Consider the following 21,411-nt stretch of genomic DNA (forward strand, 5'->3'; position numbering starts at 1 on the left):
CTGACCTCGCACTATGTGCGCCGGATTGACGCACCATGAAATAAACGCGATTGTTCTTGGCAAAATCACTTAAATCAGTTTCTTTATTAACAGTTTTGTGAAAAATACATAATGTGGCCATTTTATAAACCACATTCTAAAGTATGCGAGCATAGACAACTCTCTGCATGAATTTTGTGTTCAACATTACCTGGGCCAGCGCATAGTGTTAACAGTCATTCACGCTGATGAAGTTAATATGAAGCGTGATGTTTGCTCTATCTTGGCAGGATCGCCACTCTGCTAGGGGAAGCCTTCGGGCCTACCCTATATACCTTTCGGGGAGCTGTCCAGCTTATCTTCAGACTGACTCTAGAATTTGTTTTGTTTGTCTACCCCAACAAAAAGGGAGTCAAAACAAACTCCTTTGTCAAACCAATGTGTTTTGCCCTTCGGGAAAACATTAAAAAATAATGTCGCATCAAGGGGTCGAACCCACATTTTCTGGGTTCAAAGTGATCGTCTGAAGTTACCTTTTTTCTTTAATTATTCATATTCTTAACGCCACAGCTGAGAAAACAAAACAAATCGCGACGATCACGGATGTCAATCATTCAGTAGCCATGGTAACCAATAAAGAAGCTATTCGTCACTCAGTGGCGTTGCCATGGCCACATCCAAGCGGGGAAATCCCATCTGCCACGTTTGTTAACTTGTTGTCTAGGTGACCTGCACCGGAACTCTGTAGGAAAAAAAAACCGACATGAAACCATTAACTGTCGTCGGAAGGCCATCAGATTAATGTCGGAAGTTAAAAGTCCATCGGATAAGTGCCGTTATATCATTGGAAAATCGACATTGGAATACGGTTTTCCTACGAAAATCCAAAGGGCAAGACGGATCACCGTAAATTCCGACGAAAAACCATCATATTCCCACATGCACGCGCCGATGTTTTTCCGACATTTTTCTTGGGTAAACCCCACCTCCCCGTGCACTGTGCTCTACCCTTAGTATTCTTTATATATGAGATGATGTCAGATGAACAGTATACTATACTGTATAGACAGTGAGCTTGTGTGCATGTATGCAGACAGGGCTTTAATACAATCTAGTGTTGTTGTTGCCTCAATATGTCATCTGTCAATCATGTTTCAATAACATATTGTGCTGAGTACACAACCTAGATGAGACAGAAGGATGACTATAGGAACACAACCTGGTACTAAAACATAGGATCAAGTCAGCATATACCTGTATGATCTACTCCTCACAGTGATTGACCTTTATGACATAAGCATAATATTCGGTGCAGAATTCCTATGGCTGATATCAAGTACTGTATTGTTAGGATGAGCGCTGGTTCATTGACTCTTACCAGCACCACGGCACACCAAACAAAATTTGCACACACTTTATGTTTCCAAAATATTAGCGGCCCACTTGAACTGCTTGGTATGTATGGTAAATATCCGGTGCTGGGCACAAGAGTTTATGATTCTGACTTTCCGTAGGGGAAATTTGTTCTGGTGGAACAGCTATCCTCAATAAAGGACAGAGAAAATATTGCACAATAGCTGTAATATTGTAAGAAACAAAAACTTAGCTCAATACTAGTAATTATTCATCAATTTTTACTTTTTAGTTTAAGGACTGCCTTAGCTTTACAATTTTTCATTGACAAGTTGTTTTAAGGTCATTCATTTGAATTTCAACCCATGAAAACTTTGACAACTTCCTTTCGAAATTGACAAATGTCATCCTTGGCTAAGAGTAAGACATACCTGTAGACCATCTAAATGTCAAGTATAAACAACCTGAAGGTAAAGGTAGTCACTACAAAGTTATGTGTGAGCTGGGTCACTGCATATTCTATTTTTCAAGTATGCACTTTTTGTTGTGAAAACTTATTCTAACAACCCATATTAAGTTGCAATTGTTTTTTAATTGAAGACTCTACAGAATGAAGTTTCTTTTTCTCTTTAGGCCACACCAATTTAATTTCTTGGTTCACGGATTTTTTCATGAAAAATATGGAGCGAGAGGGCGAAATAAAAATAAAAATAAAAATTGTAAAATGCTTGGGGTAAAGGTAACGGCTAATCCAAAACATAAAGAAAAAAAGTTTTCAGCTTGAAAAAAGTACAAAAACACTCTTATTGTACAGTAACAGCACCCGTATGCACACTTTAAGGAGCTTATAATATAAAGGCCAATTTGCTACCCCAGAAAGTTGGTGAATGGTTTCAATAATGGTGAAAATTTGCTGAGTGGTAATTTTTATTTTTATTTTTTTTTCCAAAAAATAGGAGCGAGCGAATCCGTGAACCAAGACATTAAATTGGTGTGGCCTTATATGCACAGTATGGCTTCCTGTATCCAACTACAGTCTTCCTGAATAGATACTTCAGAAAGCTCGAGTATCCGCTATACTGATTGATGGAGATTAATTCTGGTCTACGTGACTACCAAACATGCTTGAAACTTAATACATCCACCAATACAACCACTTTTGGATTGCTCTTCAAACAGTGTCATTACTTCTCCGTTGGTAGAGAAAATAACTGAATTCTTACCTACTTCTCTCTACTGTAAAAGTGTAATACATGTATAGTGAAGAATATCAGGGCAGACAGTGATTTCGGGCCTCTTCACAACATCACGTAGTGATGTCACACAATAGCAACTTAACTTATTACAACAGCCCTTCAAACCCTCAGGTAAAGGAGATGACGTAGAAGAGAGAAACTTAAGACTTATGTTAAGGTAGCAATGTTTTGTTTCCATTTCATACTTACTTCACAGCTATGTGCTCAGCCAGTGGATATAACATTTCAGTGTTTCTTAGGATTAAGGAAGGGTAGGTAAGAATTCAGTTATTTTTCAAATGCTAACTTAAAGGTAAACCGCTGATCCCTGATAACTGCAGCCTCCATAGGTTCACAGTCTGTGGGATTTGTAAACTCATTTCTAGATGTTAAGATTACATGAAGAGTGATATGGCCCACTTGAACCTTGTAATGTTCACATGTACGTCCGGTCCAGGTCTAACGATCTCCTACTGTAAGCAAAGGCAGACGTCAGGTAAATATTACGTCATCACACACCTGTCAAAGTCTGACCCTCCCACCATGTATCAGGTTTTGTTCCAGGGTTGGACAAGTTTTCGAAAATCGACTTGTCCTATTGGCACGGCACGAAAAACGGTATTTAAGGACGCTGAAACCATGCGTAATGTTGACGTATTTTCCTCCTTTACGGATCTATACACCACTTATACGAGTACGTAAATATTGCCTTTAAGTGGTCTTTCTGTAGGTCCGTGTTAGTCCTTATTTTCCGGTTTTCCCGTTGTCTTTCAGCAGCTTAAAGATGTCGTAAATGATTTTTAAAACCCCCTTAAAACTTGTTTAAAGTTCACGTTTATTTGATCTAAAGCCTCTTTACGTCTCATATACAATTGCATTAAGTGGATTATAACGTGTGTTTTAGTGCCTTTTCAGCAGCTTAAAGTTGCCATAAATACTTATTAAAACGCCCTTAAGATATGTTTAAACTTCACGTTTATTTGATCTAAAGCCTCTTTACGTCTCATATACGTGTACAATAAGAGGATTATAACGTGTGTTTAGGTGCCTTTTCAGCAGTTTAAAGTTGCCATAAATACTTATTAAAACGCCCTTAAGATATGTTTAAACTTCACGTTTATTTGATCTAAAGCCTCTTTACGTCTCATATACGTGTACATTAAGAGGATTATAACGTGTGTTTAGGTGCCTTTTCAGCAGTTTAAAGTTGCCATAAATACTTATTAAAACGCCCTTAAGACATGTTTAAACTTCACGTATATTTGATCTAAAGCCTGTTTACGTCTCATATACGTGTGCATTAAGTGGATTATAACGTGTGTTTAGCTGCCTTTTCAGCAGCTAAAATTTGCCATAAATACCTATTATAACACCCTTAAGACTTGTTTAAACTTCACGTTTATTTGATCTAAAGCCTGTTTACGTCTCATATACGTGTTCATTAAGTGGATTATAACGTGTGTTTAGGTGCCTTTTCAGCAGCTTAAATTTGCCATAAATACTTATTAAAACGCCCTTAATACATGTTTAAACTTCACGTTTATTTGATCTAAAGCCTATTTACGTCTCATATACGTGTGAATTAAGAGGATTTAATGTGTCTATATTTTTCTTTTTAGCAGCTTAAAGTTGTCATAAATACGTACCAAAACACCCTTAAGACATGTTTAAAGTTCCCTCTGTACGTCTCATATACGTGTGCATTAAGGTGTGGATAAGTGCCATTTTAGGAGAATAATCATTGGCACATTTCAAAGCAAGAAAATACAATGGGTGAAACCTTAAAATTTTATTGAATTACGAGAAAATATTACATGGAAAAGTAAAAAAAAACCTACAGCCTACTAGGTATTTGTGGCCTTTCATTCTGATGTAGTCGGCAGTTGAAACAATCACAACGGTTGCGCAATTCCGTGCAGCAGTCCACAGTCCCATTTCCAGTGTCGGGTGAAGCGTCTCGGCGTAAGTTAAAAAGAGCACACATGTACAGTTCCATCTGGTCACCACAGGAATAAGAATCCGGTAAGATCTAGAGGATCCTAGAGTAGTGGCCGATATGACTCGTGTTGTTGGGTGGTCCTGGATTCTGTGAACGCGAAACATGTTCAGCTTGCAGTGTCGGCTTCTATAATCCGGGTGGTGCAAGGGCCGTGATTTCCATTCTGTGTCGATTTCCAACAACAACAGCTTGTACAGAATGATAGCCACCTCGTATCTTTGGGTCAAATTCCGTCACCGGGGGTCCTAGGCGGTAAAAGAGGTGTCGCGGCCACAACTTGCGGGCTAGAGCAGGCCCAAACTTTCTTCAATACTTCTCTTCAAAAATGAACGCCTGGAAAATAACCGCTCCTTGTCGTACGTATGGCCCGTAAATTTGAACCCCCCACTCTTTTCTGCCATTGGATACATCCTATCACATGACACAGCTGTGCCACAGACGGACCAAGGAAGTTCAACCTCCTTGGACGGACGGAGACGTGCGCCCCATGGCGAGTACGAAATAACGCTGAATAAATTTACATCTTGCCTGCCCAAACAAACACGAGCAACACGAGAAGACACCGCCTGTGTGCACAAACTGTTCTTTCTCGACGCTTGCTTGTAGATAAAGAAATAAACATATTTCGTACATTTACCTGTAGTAAGAACTGCTTGCCGTTTTATAGAGAAAACACAACTGACTGCACAAAACGGTATACCTACTACATCCTTATTCTTCAAGCAGAGGTTGAGTCTCGGAGATATTCATAGCAGTAGTCGGGATTTCTACCGTCTCTTAGCTCGAGTGTCAACATGCCACAAAGAAAACCTCACCCTGATTTAGACCCTGGAATTTCAGAACATATATGCGGTATAAAAAAAAAAGGAAAGGGTCTCCTCCTGTTCGCATAAACTGCGCTTCAAACATGCCGTATGTTCAGCAGAAAAAGGCACCGTTTCATAAAACCTTTGAGACGGTATTAGCTAATAGATAAAACGGGGGTAGTACCCCCAAGTTTGCTTAAGCTACGCGGATTCAAAGATTAAACATGTCGTATGTTCAACAGAAATACGCAACATTTCACATACGTCTTGGCAACATATAAGCTAAACGGGGTAGGTGTCCCCTAGTTCGCTTAAACTGCGCGGATTCAAAGATTAAACTTGTTGTATGTTTTACAGAAATACGCAACATTTCATATACGTTTTGGCAGCATATAAGCCACGGGGGAGGTCTCCCCTAGTTCGCTTAAACTGTGCGAATTCAAATATTAAACATGTCGTATGTTCAAAAGAAATACGCAACATTTCATATACGTTTTGGCAACATATAAGCTAAACAGGGGAGGTCTCCCCTAGTTCGCTTAAACTGCGCGGATTCAAAAATTAAACATGTCGTATGTTCAAATGAAATACGCAACATTTCATATACGGCTTACCAAATATATTAACGGGGGAGGTCTTCCCTTCTTTGCGTAAATGATGGTTCGAAATAAATTATATATATGGCATGCATTCTTCGGTCAATATTGACCATGGTATACGCAACATCTCATATAATGTAAAATAGCGCATATAAGCTAACCATGAGAGGTTCTCCCCTGTTCGAATTAAACCTTGCGCACAGAATGTTTGAATACGTCAAATGCTTTCGGAATAGCTAAAAAACACAGAAGATTATTTTATTTGACTTTGTATTGTATTGTATTTGTATTTGCTGAGGTATAAACATAACATTTTGTACCAGAAAGCGCAATGATTTTCAGTTTTGACTGTTATAAAACAGATGACGCAATGTTTTATCTAACACCAGACAAAGGCTTATTACATTTGACTTAGCCGGTTAACATGTATTTTGTAACAGATCTAGAGAAACGGTATTTGTCCGTTTTGACAGAAAATATTTTTGAGACATTTAAGTTGTCTCTTCGGCATACTAAAATACATGTAAAATTCACGTAAAGAAACACAACAGATTAAGTTAGATATACAAACGCTGAAATCTTCCGTAAATGCCAAATGTATGTTTCCGATGCCTTTCATATATTTTAAAATCTGCTGAAATATTTCTCCGCCTTTAAGGGCTTTATACGTATCTCTGAAACTTTGCTTAAAAAGTTGTTTTCGTGCTGTGTGGGCAAGACAGTACACAAAAAATTTACTTCCCCAAACCAACTTTTCACTTGCCCAAAATTCAGAATTAGCAGTGAACTGGGGAAAAACAATGAAAAGATCAGCACATGCAACCAGTGACAAATTTACTTAGTACTAGTTGGGAGTGAGGGGGGCGCACCTCAGGAAAAATCTGTCCGATCGGTCAAGTGGGATAAGTTTGTCCGAGCGGTACTTTCACTTGCCCTGGACTTGTCCAAACCCGTGTCCCAATCAATAATTGAAAACTATATTTGAAAGGTAATCCAGCATTTTTGGGGACACAAAGCCTTGCAGTCCATAGGATTTTGTAAATTCTGTCCCTCTGTTCATTAGAGTATCAAAAGAGCGTCAGATTCTTAGTTCCCTTGTGTACATCGCATAGTAATTGTCCTAATGTTGGGACTAGGGCTGGGTACCGGTACAGAAAATTCAGGTCCAGGTCCGGTTCAGGTCCAAAGGATCAGGTCCAGGTCCGGACCTGAACCTGGACCTGATGCAGTATGACTCATAGTCATACCAATGGTCCATTTCACTACCAAGAAATCTGTTTGGTGGAGTATTAGACTTACACTGACGTTTTAAAATCCTACAACGCTAACTGCACCTGTACGATTGACTGTAAACCTTGATAGAAATTACTATAAACTTTACTCTACTTCACTCATGTTATTTTCTTCCACCGGCAAGCGCCAAAACATGTGAACGCCTGATAAAAGAATCTGTTAATTTTCTAATCGGTCCAACATCCGGTCCACCTAATTTTTTCAGGTCCGGTTTTTCTGGACCGGTCCGGTTTTTCTGGACCGGTCCAATAAGAAAAACCGGTTTTGTACCGGTACGCTGTACCGATACCCAGCCCTAGTTGGGACCAGTGTGATGTTTTAGCTTCCTATCACCTAACATCTAATCTGGATCAAGATGCCTTTCAGTTCACATTTGTAACAAATCTATGGTACTTAACAATTTCAGTATGTGTTCAGTATGTGCCTGTGTATAACTATAAGGCACCAGAGAAACTAAAGGTATCCTTTTGATTTGCTCAGCAGCTAATAATGAACTAACTGATAAATGCTAAAGTATGAGTCGACAAAACATCAATTATAATGGTGGAGACTATTTTACTATTTATTAAAAAGTCAAAGGATTAATCTGCCAAGCCAATTCAAACATTAGTCTTATCAAGAACGTTATATATACATTATTATATCTTATTTGTATAATGTCCTTGGCCATATCTATCAAAGTCTGACACATGTTTACAAAATACACTCGGTCAGCAGAACAAGTTGTGGTATCATACTAGCATTGTAAAATACTTGGACTTTTTCCAGTGATCCTTCTGTCAGCACAAGATTAACCATTCTTTAAAAACTGCACGCAGCCCTCTATAGAGGTGACAGTGTGTGAATAATCCTGGTCTATGCTGACATTCCACCTGTTTGGGGTGAACAGTAGAAGAACAAATACGCATGGTGTTGCCATGACAACGATCGGTATGCTGTCAATCTGAATTGTTTCCACTAACGTTCGGCTGAACTAGTTACGTAAAGCGTATTCAAGCAGCGAGACGTTGTAGGGTAATCAAATTGACACTCTTTGTAGTTGAAGTCATTAGTTTTCCGGAGTAAACTGCGTCACCATTGCTAATCTTTACAAAAGAATTTAATGAGAGACACAAAAGCACAGACATAACATTTTGTCTAACTGTAACTGAAGTTTTTTTTTAAGTTTACAAAAAATTTTCATCACAAATATATAAGACAAGTTTTAGGCATTTGAAATGCTATTGTAGAAAAAGGTAGAAAACTTGTATTGGATGAAAACAGAATGTCAAACAACAAGGATTTTACCGCCATGAAAAGGTTCCTCTGTTGTTTGTGATGTAATATTAGAGTTGCGGCTAGTACCCACACAAAAAGTCATTGAGCTTGAGAAGTGACCACAACCTGACATTGCAGTAGTCTACTTTGTTGTTACACTAATGCCTGGCAATGGTTCAAAGGGTCTATTTAGAATCGATAGAAAAGTCAACCTTATCATTGAAAATCTTTTTTCAAGAGTTTCACAGACTAGCAGACACTTAAAGGTTGTGTCATGATCAGGGTCTTGGTAATATTAGATTATGTGCAAAAATCATAGCAATTGTCTATCTTGTAGTGGGAGATGAAAATTAGAACATACAATCACAAGTGCAAAGCTGAAAGTGAAAAATTCTATAATCTGACATAATGATAAACAGTAAACACTGGCCACCTGTTGGAGTGTAAAGAAATACACCTTGCAGAATTTTTTCATTAGCCGCTTTTAATTTCATTAAGGGCATACCCCCTCCCACATCTTGTTACAGATCCCACCTCCCATTGTGTGGGATAGTCTTGGCTATAAAGCTGGGTTCGTTCTGGCATGTGCAGTCCTATAGAATGATGTGAATGTGACAGACAATACGGTATCCTAGCAACACGACCTGTCCGGCTGTGTGCCACTTTCCAGTCCACCTAGCCTGTGTGTACAGTGAAGTGACCAAAGCAACTTCAACACAGTCTTTAAAACAGTCTGGTTTCCCTGTCACTGGTACTAAAGGTTACCAACGAATGTCTTGCCAAGTGTTTCTTGAGGAAACAAAACAGTGTGTGTTGCATAAGCCGGTCTGTTATGCTCAAGTTACATGCCACAATTGCTACCTTCTATTATTAGTGTCCAGTGTGACCCTTACTATTGTTACACATACAAAGCTGGGCCACACTAGATGTACCGGTACCCGTTAGTGACCACAATGGATAACTGCGGCCACATATATAAGAATACTTTGATTAGAGCTTTATAAATTTTGTGGTGAGGATAAGCCAGAGGAAAACTTCTTTTTACAACAGCTGCAGGTGAGGCCATTAGTTGTGTTTGTACAGGTACGACAGAAGTTCTGTCATGCAACATTGGGTTTTTCTCAGGTGGAACAGGCCAGACAAGTGCAGTAGGAAAAGACTTCACCACACTTTTGTAGGATTCAAATGCATGATCGTCCAGTGCTCAATTTTGCAAAGTCAAGTCTAGCAATTGCAATGAAAGTAGCACGAAAATGTGATTACAAACATTTGTTGTCAAGCTAAAGGTTTCTTGCATGACTTGTAATTTGTGATGTTAGATAAACACTTGAGAGGAGATTACCAGGTCTTTGCAGCTACTAGTAGCTACATTTGTACTACTAGTAGTAGATTGCCTGAGGACAGTGAAGTCTTGTGACCCCCAACCACTTAAATGGACACCTTATGAAAGCTGAAACAGTTTCTGAATTATACATAATCTTTGATAAGAAATTGTGTGCTTTAAGGGCCAGTAAATCCAGTGATTTTTTTTTCAAATGGACAATAGTGTGTTCGTCATCAACCTGGATAAGCACCTATTGCTGTGACAAGAAGAATTTAACTCTATCTTAAAGTTTTCTTCTAAAAAGTTGAGATAAGTTCTTACACTGTGTCTTGCTTTGTTGCAGGTTCAGTATGAAGGAAGAGGAGCAGCATCTATCTGCTGTAGATCCAGCTACAAAAGTCTCCCCAACATGACTCAAAAGTCATGAAGCTGACGTGTGGAAGGCCACAAGGCCACAAGACTATGTGAAGACAAAAACTTTGACATTTTTCCCTTATTCCGTCCATTTCCTAAGCTATAGAAATGTCCTCTCAAGGTGAAGATAGAGCGCTGATATTCCGCCTGTCCGATAACGTGCCAGAGGTGGTCCGACAGGTTCTCCTGGAGCGCTCGTGGCAGGAGTGGGACGAAGACTTACACGAGGAGTACGACTGGAATCTACACTGGCGTACCACAAGGTTCCGGGTCTCCGACTATAACCAGACAATGTCGTGGCAACGGCTCAACCACTACCCAAAGACGGACGCCATCACCAAGAAGGATTGTCTTGCCCGGAACCTGCGGCGAATGAGAGGAGTGTTTGGCCCCACCGTGTACAGCTTTAGTCCACAAGCGTTCAACCTTCCTAACGACTACACAAAGTTTGTAGCAGAGTACACAAAACTGAAGCAAGCAGAACCCGATAAACCGCACTTCTGGATATGTAAACCTGCGGACATGTCTCGCGGACGTGGAATCTTCATCTTCCGTGATCTAGGGGAGCTGACGTATGACTGTCAAGCTGTCGTGCAGAGATACATGACAAACCCACTGCTTATATCTGGTTACAAGTTCGACCTCCGTATCTACGTCTGCGTCCCAAGTTTCCATCCCTTGACAGTGTACATCTACCAGGAGGGTATTGTTCGCTTTAGTACAGAGAAGTTCGACCTGTCCACCATTGACAATGTCTTCTCCCATCTCACCAACACAAGCATCAACAAGTTCAGTCCTTCCTACTCCACAGACAAGGAGCGCGTTGGGCCGGGGTGCAAGTGGACCTTGTCGCAGCTGCGGACCTATTTCCACCAATCCAACCTTGACGACCGAATGCTGTGGCAGCGGATCAGCAATATCGTGACCTTGACCCTGTTGTGTCAGGTGCCGACTGTTCCGAAGGCTCCGTACTGCTGCGAGTTGTTTGGGTTTGACATACTGATCGATGAGAACATGAAGCCGTGGCTGCTGGAGGTCAACTTCAGCCCTGCCCTGAGCGTGGACTGCCAGGCTGACTTGCTTGTTAAGAAACCCATGCTGCACGACTTTGTCGAAATCATGAACTTTAAGGAGTCGGACTGTGAACGGGGAGGCCAGGAGTTCCGTGCTAGTAAAATCAACGCGTCATACAGTGCCACCTCACCTCGATACAGTAGGACTCTTAGACGTAGGAGTAGCTTTAATTCTAAGCCTTCACCAAGGGGAAGCATGCTTTCAACAGGGAATGGGAAAGGTTTGAAGCAGGGATCGTCCCGCACCAGTCCGACGTTGCCGCCTCTGTCACCGCGCCGTGGCTCCACCACCAGCCTGGGGAGCAGTACCAGCAGTCAGAGTCCCAGCCTCAGCGGAGATGATGCAGCTGGGGAGGAGGAGGGAGACGGTTTCCATGGAGACAGCAACCATGGTGAAGGGGAGGACGAGAGTCGTCTAGAACCCATCAAGGAGGGACATAGAACTGATTACACCTCCCCGAGGACAACGCCGGTTCAGAACCTGAGTCGGAGGTTGTCGCTTCCCGAGGTTCAAAGTCAAACTCCTGGTCAGAGGAGGAAGTTATCGTTCCAAGTAAGGAGGGAGAAAAGCAAGAGCCATAAAATCACTACAGCAGCTGCCGCTCGCAGGGCACAGATGATAGAGGAGCAACGAATCAAAACTAAGTCTGCACCAACCACAGACCAGCTGACCAATCACAGCAGTGCCTCTCCTAAGTCAGCCAACCAGCAGGCAGTTTCAAATGAGGAACAGGGCAGTGCATCAACCAATGATGACAAGTCTTCTGATAAAGAAGAAAATGAAAATAGAGAAGAGAGCAATGCAGGAAACAAAGATGTCTGTACTGAAGAAGATATCTCAACACCGACAAACAATAATAACTCTACCCAAGCAAGGGTATCAACTAGTAAACCTAAAGAGGTGCAGACCCCAAGGAGAAGATACTCCTATCCCTTAAACCGACAATCCAACCCATCTGCTCAGGTGGGAAACCCAGGAGTGAACAGAACTGAGACCAGTAGGAGGGTCAGTGTGTCCGGTACCCCCACATCCATGACAAGCAGCAGGCCACGCAGGCCGCTGTACCAGAGAACTACCAATCCCACTCAGGACTCCGACAACAAGAGCAGGGCTCAGGGCCCGCTGCCCCGGGTAGGAGATTTCATTCTCACGTATCCGTTCAACGAGGCCACGAAGAAGGCGTCGTGGCCGAACGTGGACCAGCGCTCCATCATCCGTGAGCTGCAGAGGCAGCTGAGACAGACGCTGAAACACGTGCAGACCTGCAAGACTCAGCGCACCACGCAGGACATCATCACCGGGGGTAACATGATGACCAGCATCTATGGGCAGGGCCAGGTGGAGGACAGCGTGAGGTGGGGCCCTGTTGCCTTGACAACCATGGGTCATGGATAAACTGCAGGTAAGATGCCGACACCACAAGTATGCTCCGTAAATAGTTTCATCAGGTTGGTAGATCAATTGAACAAAGTCTTCTTCGTTACACAACCTTCTTTTAATTCTTCCGTAAACGTTTTGACGACAATCCATTACCTTCATCAGTTGCTTTCATCAGTACTTCATTTTGTAGAAAGAATTAAAGGGAGGTTGTGTAACGGAAAAGACTTTGTTCAAACCACAAGTATGCTGTTTTGTGCTGCATTCCCGCAAAGCACTAAGATACACACCTTAGTCTGGGTACATTCAAGTTGCCATGGGGAGACTGTGGCAAAGTGGTGCTGCTTTCTTACAGATTTGTACTGATTTGTATAGCTTAGTGGATAGCTTAGTAGGTGTCAGTGAGATTGGGACCTCCTAAGAGAGACATACTATTCGGTAATGCTCGTTTTTTGTGTCATTGTTAAAACTCATCCTCTATAGTGTTGAAACCATGGCAAAAATCTCTTAAACCACCTGACCTTCTACAAAACATACCAGAGCATGACACCTGGCAGCTCATTTAGTGCAAGTTGAGTGCTTTCACATAGCATAACACACTGCTCACAGATAAAAAGGACATGTAATCATCTGGGAAGTACCTTTGTGGCATTCTGAGCTGATAACATTCCAACTATTCAATGGCTGCTCAATAATCAATTAAGTAGGTCAGTGTTTTAAATGTCGTTAGAAATCAAAAGACATATTTTTACTAATTGCCTGACATCTGATTCAGTAATTCAACATTTATTATCATTCCTCAAAAGTACATAGGCAGGGGGAGCTATACAAGCCTCCCTGAATTGGGTACAATATGTACAATAAGTTTGCTAAACAATCATAGTCAAAACGTTAAAACATACACGCTATGTGCTATGCAGCATTGTTATACAGTCTGAGGGCACAGTGCACGAAAGACTGCTTCAGTCTTTTCGTTCTGGCAAATGGCACTGAGATGTGCTGACTGTTTCTTAGTGTCCTTCCAGTAGCTGACAGTCTCTGGGCAGGCACCAGGTCGTGTAGAGGGTGTTCAGGGTGCAGCATTGCCTTGAACAGGGAAACAGCAGGAAATTACAAGGAAATGTTCACATTTATATATAGGCATTGTTACAAAGTAAACATACATCTAACAAGAACACAAAGTTCTTCATCTCTGCTACCAGCCTGATTTTTGCATCCCTTTTAATGCACCTTAAAAACTGAGTTAGTCATATCTTTTGTTGTTGTGATAGGCCCCTCTTCTATTCAGCCTGTGTGGATATAACCAGTTAAGTCTCCTGAAGGTAAAGGAAGGATTTACATGCTAAACAGGCTTTCTGCCCCAGTCTTTCCAATGCATAGGTTCCATGCGTTTTAGTAGTAGACTACTTGTTTTCATCCAACATGACCCAAACAAAATCCCAATTTTAAGGTCACTAGTTTTTGCCTCAGTGGGAGGCTAGCGTTGTTGCTCCAGTTCAGCTGTTGTATTTATAGCATATAAAGCAAGAACAACATTGTGCTCTTTCATCTACTACTGGGGCTATTTAAGCTTACCCACTGAATCGTAATATGCATTTAATTTTTGGGGTCCTCCTTTTGAAGGACATTTTTCTGCTCTCTGTTTGATTAAGAGACAGTAGATACAGCATAGAATATGTAGAATTTATGCCCAACACAACTTTCAAATCTTCTTTCTACTATTCTTTAAGTCAATGGAAGGTAGTAAATCACATTGCAATGCCTTGAAAATGTTGACATTTGAAACCCACGTCATTGACCTGAAATCTCTGATTGTCTAAATCCCCATTTTTTTAAACCAACGAATCTAGGTTACCCCACGGATTAAGGTGAACTAGTGTTTTGTCAATTGTCATTGTAATTATGTTATATTTATTGTAAAGCTACTAACACATATCTGATCTTTGAATTTTCCTTTTTTTTCAGGTTTTTTCACTTTGAGTACAAGTTTCAAGGTTAACTTGGAGAAGATGGTTACCAGGGTAATGTGTTTCCATGACAATATACCTTGCAATAACAATACCAAGCTGCTGCTGAGGAGGAAGATGGAATAAGTTCATGTACAATACAAGACATGAGTTTCAGTGCTATATTTTGTAGCTGACTCATATGAAAAGTACTTTTCATGGCATTTAGGCAAGGATAAGTTCATCACAATACGTCCTTAATGTGTGTATATATCGTAATGATTATAGAGTTTGCTGCCAAGGGACATGTTGACATTCACGTTTGAAAGTTTCGCAACATTTGTGCCTTGTGTGGCAGGGGTTAAAATGATTTGGGTTGTTAACCAGAGAATTGCAGAACTGATGTTTTATACAGCTGGGCAGCTGTATTCATGTGAAGTCAGCACCTGTTTCAGGTGTCTCTGATGTACATGAACAAGCATTGACAAAATTGTTGTGACTGACAATCCGTCCAGAAATACTGCTCTGTAAGAAGGTTTTAGTGTGTTTCACTTTAAATACTCATGTTTTACATAATATGTTAAAATTCCCATAAATTAATTAATGATATTGATATTGCTGGCAGGGTTTGTAGAGGGGTTGTAACTTATGGAAGATACTAAAATTCTATGTTTTGGCAAGGGTTTTTCAATCTTAAAGGGAAAATTCTGATATGGCAAATATGTTCAGTCTTTCATGCTGAATTTAAAGATATATGATTGTGTGTTGAAGTGTTCACTGTATGAAATATAATATTATATAAACATTTGAAGTCTTACCATATAAAAAAAGGTACATGTAGTTTACTGGTTATGCAGCACTTTGATACACATGAGCTAATGTGAAAAACAAAGCATTGTTGGTGAAATTGCAGTTGCCTGCATGTCTACAATGGGAAGGGGAGAATGACAATATTTGGTCTTTTTTTAATGCCGTAAAGATGCAATTTTGATGTACATGTAATATCCATTCACAAGGCATGTTAGCAGCTCTAAAGAAGACCACTATGATAAACACACTATATGCATTTTCTGAATGTTCTTGGTTCGTGTAACCATTGTTCTTGTGAACACAGTGCCCAGTAAGCTATTGGTGCAGTGTTGGATTTTCTGCCAATTTGAAAATTGTTAGTGTGAAGCTTTTACTATTAATTAAAACTTGCAGTTTTGAATTTCCATCATAATATTGACGTATGGTTAAAAGGTTCATTACTGAACATAATATGTGAATCCGTCCAGTGCTTCAAAATAATAATTTAGTTTTCGGTATTAGAAATGAGGCCAAAAAGTTACTCTTTTTTCAAATCATTTTTGAACAGATTTTACTGAATTATTTTTGTATAGACTATATAAAAGAGTAACCAAAGACTTGTGTAGGTCAATTTTCTACTTGTTGGCTCTGTGTGTGCTTTGGTCAAATGCATATTGGTCAATTTCTGTATGGCTCTAACTAAGGACCTTGCTTGCTGTGATTTAACATACTAGCTATGCAATGCTAATGTCCTTGTCATTGTTGAAATAAAACATAACTCACTGTGAAGGACCATATATTCTTGCTGGCTTTGTGTTGTCTTTTCACTTGATGTAAGAGAAGTGGATATGATTTGATATAGCTGGTAGCCGAAGTTCGTAAATTATAATAGAAATAATCCATGAGCTTTGGAATGATTCAAAACTTATTGGAGGATGTAAAGAACTAAGGGCAGTCAACATTGAAAAACACAAACGTCTAGTAAATAAAGTGATACAAATAGTTTTTATAATCTATTGCGTACATTTGAATTTATGATCGTATTGAATTGGCTATTTTATTAACTGTTCACTGCAAAAAAATGTGCTTAAGCGACACTGGGAGTTGGATGTAAATACTAACCTTCGATGGGAAAACGCTATTCGTGACGTCAGATATAGAACCTGTCAAACAAAGATCAATCCAGGGGCATTATTTGCCCATTCACATATGTCGAAATCCGCGAGTTAGAAATCGCTCGGTTTTATATAGCGAGATAAAGTCGTATTTCTCACTTTAGAACTTATGTAATGTATAAATATGAATTTAGATGGTGTCCAATTAGGCTAGCTCTCTTGGGGTTTACAATCTGTACTTAATAGATGTGCAAATATTGGTTTTGCCAGACTAGTTACATTACGTGTCCATGTCGTTGTCATTCTCGTGAATTTCCTATATATAGGTAGACTGGTAGGGACATGGGGAGTGAGATACCTTCAGTACCCATGTTAACAGCCTAGTGACCATGATATTTAAGCCATAGAACTAGCCATCCAGACTGGTTAGTAATATATGTCAGAAATAAATCGCCTAGCTGCTGTTGTTCCAAGAAACTGATGGACAACATACTCAAACAGTTGGTGCATTTGCAATAATTAGGACTCAACGAGTTTTATTTGTGCTTCATTTTATTTCACAGCAAGAAAAACAAAAATCAAGTTTGTCAGCAGTTTCGACATTCTAAATAGCCACAGCCAATCAGTTGCACAAAAATATGGTTACTAGCACATACTCCTTTGTAACACAATTTATATATTGCAAATTCCAGTGATACGGCTATTTTACAAGCTAACCATTTCACAAAATGTGTGGCGTTTGGATGGACGTTTCATCAAGCACGGTGCAGTGCCTCGAGCTCCAAGGCAACTATATCTATAATCTTAAAGCAAAAAGGCCTGGTATAATTTCATGCTCATTTTCAAAGATCTATCACTAGCACGAAAACTAATATTTCAGTTTAGTTTCAGAGATACGTACAAAGCCATTAAAGGCAGAGAAATATTTCAGCAGATTTTAAGATTGGTTAAAGGTAACTTAAACACAAATATGACCTTTCCGTAGGGTTTCGGCATTCGTAAATATACCTTATATGCCATGTTACTTTATGTTAACTTAACATTGATTGATTGATACATGTATTGGAGTATGCAGAATAAAAGCGTTTTTCGTGAAGTGTATATATATTCCCAAAACGTGACATAAGCTTGAATCGTCCACGAAACTCTTACTGAAGATCTTAAGATTGGACAGGAGGAGGATCACCAACGTCCATGAGACCTTGATTAACGACCAGATGATTATGATGATGATATTCCGACACTATAGCATCCCAGGACCTCCAGCCTCATGCAGATATGTTGGTGCCAGGTCAGCACCACCACGCGGATGTACCTGGTACTGACTGGCGGGTGAAGGACGTGAAGAACGGGGGACGTCGTGTCACTGTTACCTGTGAACACCTGGGCCATGGGCAAAAAATAAGATGGCGGGTGAAGAAAGCATAATGGAAACCATGGACTGTTTACAATCAAGACGTTTACTTTAATTATTACAAGCATCTATAACTTAAAGGGAATTTTCTAGACTATACTTAGTTTAGTACTTGATTGACTTCGAAAATGGCCACTGCATGTCTTTGCACCAAAATAAATATACCGATGTGCATTTAACGTTACCACGTCTAGCACTGTTATCTATATGGAAAAGCACCATCCATTTCTTAATTCCTCTCTTATATATCATTTATTCTTTTATCAATTTTATCTTCACATACATAGATAGAATATTTAGGTAGTACTTGCAACAGAAATCCTTTGTCCCTTAAGTTATTTCTAACTTTTACGAAAATAACGTCTGACTCAGTCTACCTTATACGAGCCGTCCCTGTCCTTGCATGTTGTCCAGGATTCTCCGTCTTTGCTGAAGAGGAGCTTGTATGATGTCACATATTGGGGTGTATGCCCTTGAAGGTCACGACCTCGCGTTATGACTCCAGAAACCCTAGCAAAGCCAAGGTCAACCTAAATCCAGAACAGTCCTCTTAATACCCCCTTCACATGTAGCGAAAATCAATCGGACGACGAGTCTGCGAGCTCTAAATTACAAGGAGGCATGACTCGCCGTCCGATTGATTTTCGCCTAATGTGACGGGGGTATTAATATATCAACATTCAAAAGACTTATACATTGTATTGTTTTATACGGAGACGGCTATTCCAGCCACAATTTTTACTTTTCTTAAGAATATTACATAAAACATGCAGCTATCTTTAGCCACTAATCAGCTGTGCTTTTGTTACAAATGTAAACATGGGCGTCACGATACCTTTACCCTTACAATTTCATTGTATTTTGTACTAAACAGTAAATTATCTGCATTTCTAAATGTGTTATTCAATACATACCTGAGTCATTTTAGGTTACAACGCATTTTTATGTAGACAAAATACACATCAGGCCAACGCCGGAATTTGCGGGGGCTAAACAGAATACGTCATCTTGAATGAGGTAGATAAGATGATATGATATTTGTATCTCCATGAAAAATTGAGATATCGTTTTGGGTGCCCCCCTAGCAACTTTCTTTGGAACTGCAGGGGCATTTTGGACAAGCTATAAGAAGAATAACACACCAAGGGAGCGACAGACTTCTATGATATTTGTTGTACCTGTATCCACTCGCCAGCATTTTGGTTCCCGGCGCACCAGGCCATATTAACCGCTTGGTTCAGCCTGCCGTGAGCCTTCTTGCACCTAACATCTACACCTTCAGACGATGCTGTGATGCTGCCGTCCAGGATGTGTCCAGACTCCATCCCCAGCGGGGATCGGCAACCTTTCATAATGTTAATTAGGATGTTACGCTTTACTCTATACTTCTATTTTGTACTGTATGTAATAGCTGTTGCCATACATTGTTCTGTGTACAATTATTATAAGTTCTCATAAGAGCCATATTCAGAACACACTGTAGAACAATGGCAGGAACATCAGAGCGAAAATTGATTTGACGCAGATGAACGTTACTATATATAGCTGCTATTCTTGATAACTACGGAAATCTACGCCTGATAGTAGTCGAGCTACTAGTTATGACGTACGGTCATATTCAACTCCTTCCTTTTATTTTGCAAACTTCTTTAGCATAGCATACCATACCAAAAGTTCATGAAAAAAATATATCAAGGGTTTCATAAATTGAAAGGACTTACCAGTATCCATACAGCCCAGGATTTCCACTCGCAGGGATTGACGTCTGTGCCAGGTCTGCACAACGAAGCGGATGTATCTGGTAGAAGCTGGCGGCCGGAGGATGTTAGCTACCTCAGTGTGCCAGTTCTTGTTCCCTGTGAAAACCTGATTTCAACAACATATCTGTCATTTTGGGGCCCATTCAGAATTCTGTATGTGTTGTTGCACATTTTGCAGCAGTCGGGTCGCAAACGATACGTTTGGTGCCGAATTCTTCACATATCAGTAGCGACACTTAGCGGCATCATGAATGAGATAGAATCCGTCAGTTTTGCCCTGAGTAAGATGACAGGCGCTCACCGAAACGTTGGCTGTGTACAGACAATTGGTTAGGTGCAAAGGACTTTGTTACCGATACCTCCTACTGATAAGGACTTGTAAATGGTAAGCCACAAGGGACTGTACGTCCAGGTACTAAATTTTTGTAACAAAAAAAATCTGTTAATGAAAAATTTACACTTAGCACACTCTTTGCGCAATAGAATCAGACCAGACATCAGTACCTTATCTGACCCATCAGAGTCCTTGTAGGTTGTCCAGGAGCTTCCGTCCCAGCTGAACTGCAGCTTGTATGACTCCACCCACTGGTTATGACCCGCCCTGCCCTCAGTGATAACGCCCTGTACCTTCGCTGCACCGCCCAAGTCAACCTGTACAGGAACATTGGTCACATTCAACTTTCTTTTTCTTTTCAGCAATGCAATTAAAAACAAATATGCAAATGTATAAATACATACTTGTAAGATACTGTAAATGCAGAAATGTTCGCGGTGGATTAATGTTCGCGGTTTTCGCGGCGGCCGCTTCAACGCGAATTAAAAACCACCGCGAACAATTTTCCATAACAGTAAGAGACTACAGTGCATGGTGCTACCGCGAAATTAAACCACCGCGAAAAGTCCATTTTCCCGCTATCGCGAAATTAAATCCCCGCGAACTTAGATGCATCTACAGTATCATTTTCATCTTTTTTCAAGACCTTCCATACCTGGAGCCACTGGCCTGCGGCATTAACTCCTGTGAGCCAACCTCCATACCCTATGTTTGTGTTGAGCCGGGGGTGTTTGGAATGGGCATTGACATAGAATGACGAATATGTGATACTGCTATCCTTTATGTCTCCATTCTCCATCCCCAGTGGCTTTAGACAACCTTAGGATGAAGAACAACAGTCAGTACATGTGAATAATTTAAACATTTTTACTCTTAATGATAAAGCTTCGATAGTCCCAAAGCCTCTGATAAAATCTTCTAATTCTTAAGCAAGAAACGGCGTTATTACGACATGCATTTACTAAGTACGCTTTCTTTGTTTCAATCATCAAAGTCATGAATATGTATTAGTATTTCATCTCTCTCCAGTAGTTTTCCTGACACTATCTTCACTGTGCGCTCATTGGTTGATCCTGAATCACATGATTCTCACAACCATATAAGTACAAGGGATGATCACCCTACTGCCTCTTGTTGGATTCATCCGCAACGCCGAGGTCGCCTGGCGATGGACGACCAGGTCTCCGCCGCTTGCGGTTCCACGACCACGTTTCTCGCCGCCGGGCGGGTTTTGTGCCGGAGGAGCACACAGTGTTGCAGCCTAGACTCCGGATTACCAGTGGGAGGAAGACAACTTCGGAGGTTCGGCTGTGCAGCAAAGATTTGCCGCTATTGAATGTATG

General features: G+C 40.5%; 2 protein-coding genes across 2 annotated transcripts; one reads left to right on the forward strand and one right to left on the reverse strand.

The window, feature by feature from the left end:
• Positions 1–10,299: 10,299 nt before the first annotated feature.
• Positions 10,300–16,242, forward strand: LOC118422633 (probable tubulin polyglutamylase TTLL2). Its single transcript, XM_035830288.1, has 2 exons — positions 10,300–12,735; positions 14,676–16,242. Exon 1 carries the CDS (start codon positions 10,368–10,370, stop codon positions 12,726–12,728), a length of 2,361 nt encoding a protein of 786 aa, XP_035686181.1. The 5' UTR covers positions 10,300–10,367; the 3' UTR covers positions 12,729–12,735; positions 14,676–16,242.
• A 749-nt stretch (positions 16,243–16,991) lies between these two features.
• Positions 16,992–20,867, reverse strand: LOC118422150 (EGF-like repeat and discoidin I-like domain-containing protein 3). Its single transcript, XM_035829667.1, has 6 exons — positions 20,724–20,867; positions 20,239–20,385; positions 19,696–19,840; positions 19,153–19,319; positions 18,352–18,504; positions 16,992–17,943 (listed from the first exon to the last, which is right to left on the reverse strand). Exons 1-6 carry the CDS (start codon positions 20,865–20,867, stop codon positions 17,782–17,784), a joined length of 918 nt encoding a protein of 305 aa, XP_035685560.1. The 3' UTR covers positions 16,992–17,781.
• Between the last annotated feature and the right edge of the window lie 544 nt (positions 20,868–21,411).

This window comes from Branchiostoma floridae, chromosome 9 (genome assembly GCF_000003815.2).
Source record: "Branchiostoma floridae strain S238N-H82 chromosome 9, Bfl_VNyyK, whole genome shotgun sequence".
Classification (NCBI taxonomy): Eukaryota; Metazoa; Chordata; class Leptocardii; order Amphioxiformes; family Branchiostomatidae; genus Branchiostoma; species Branchiostoma floridae.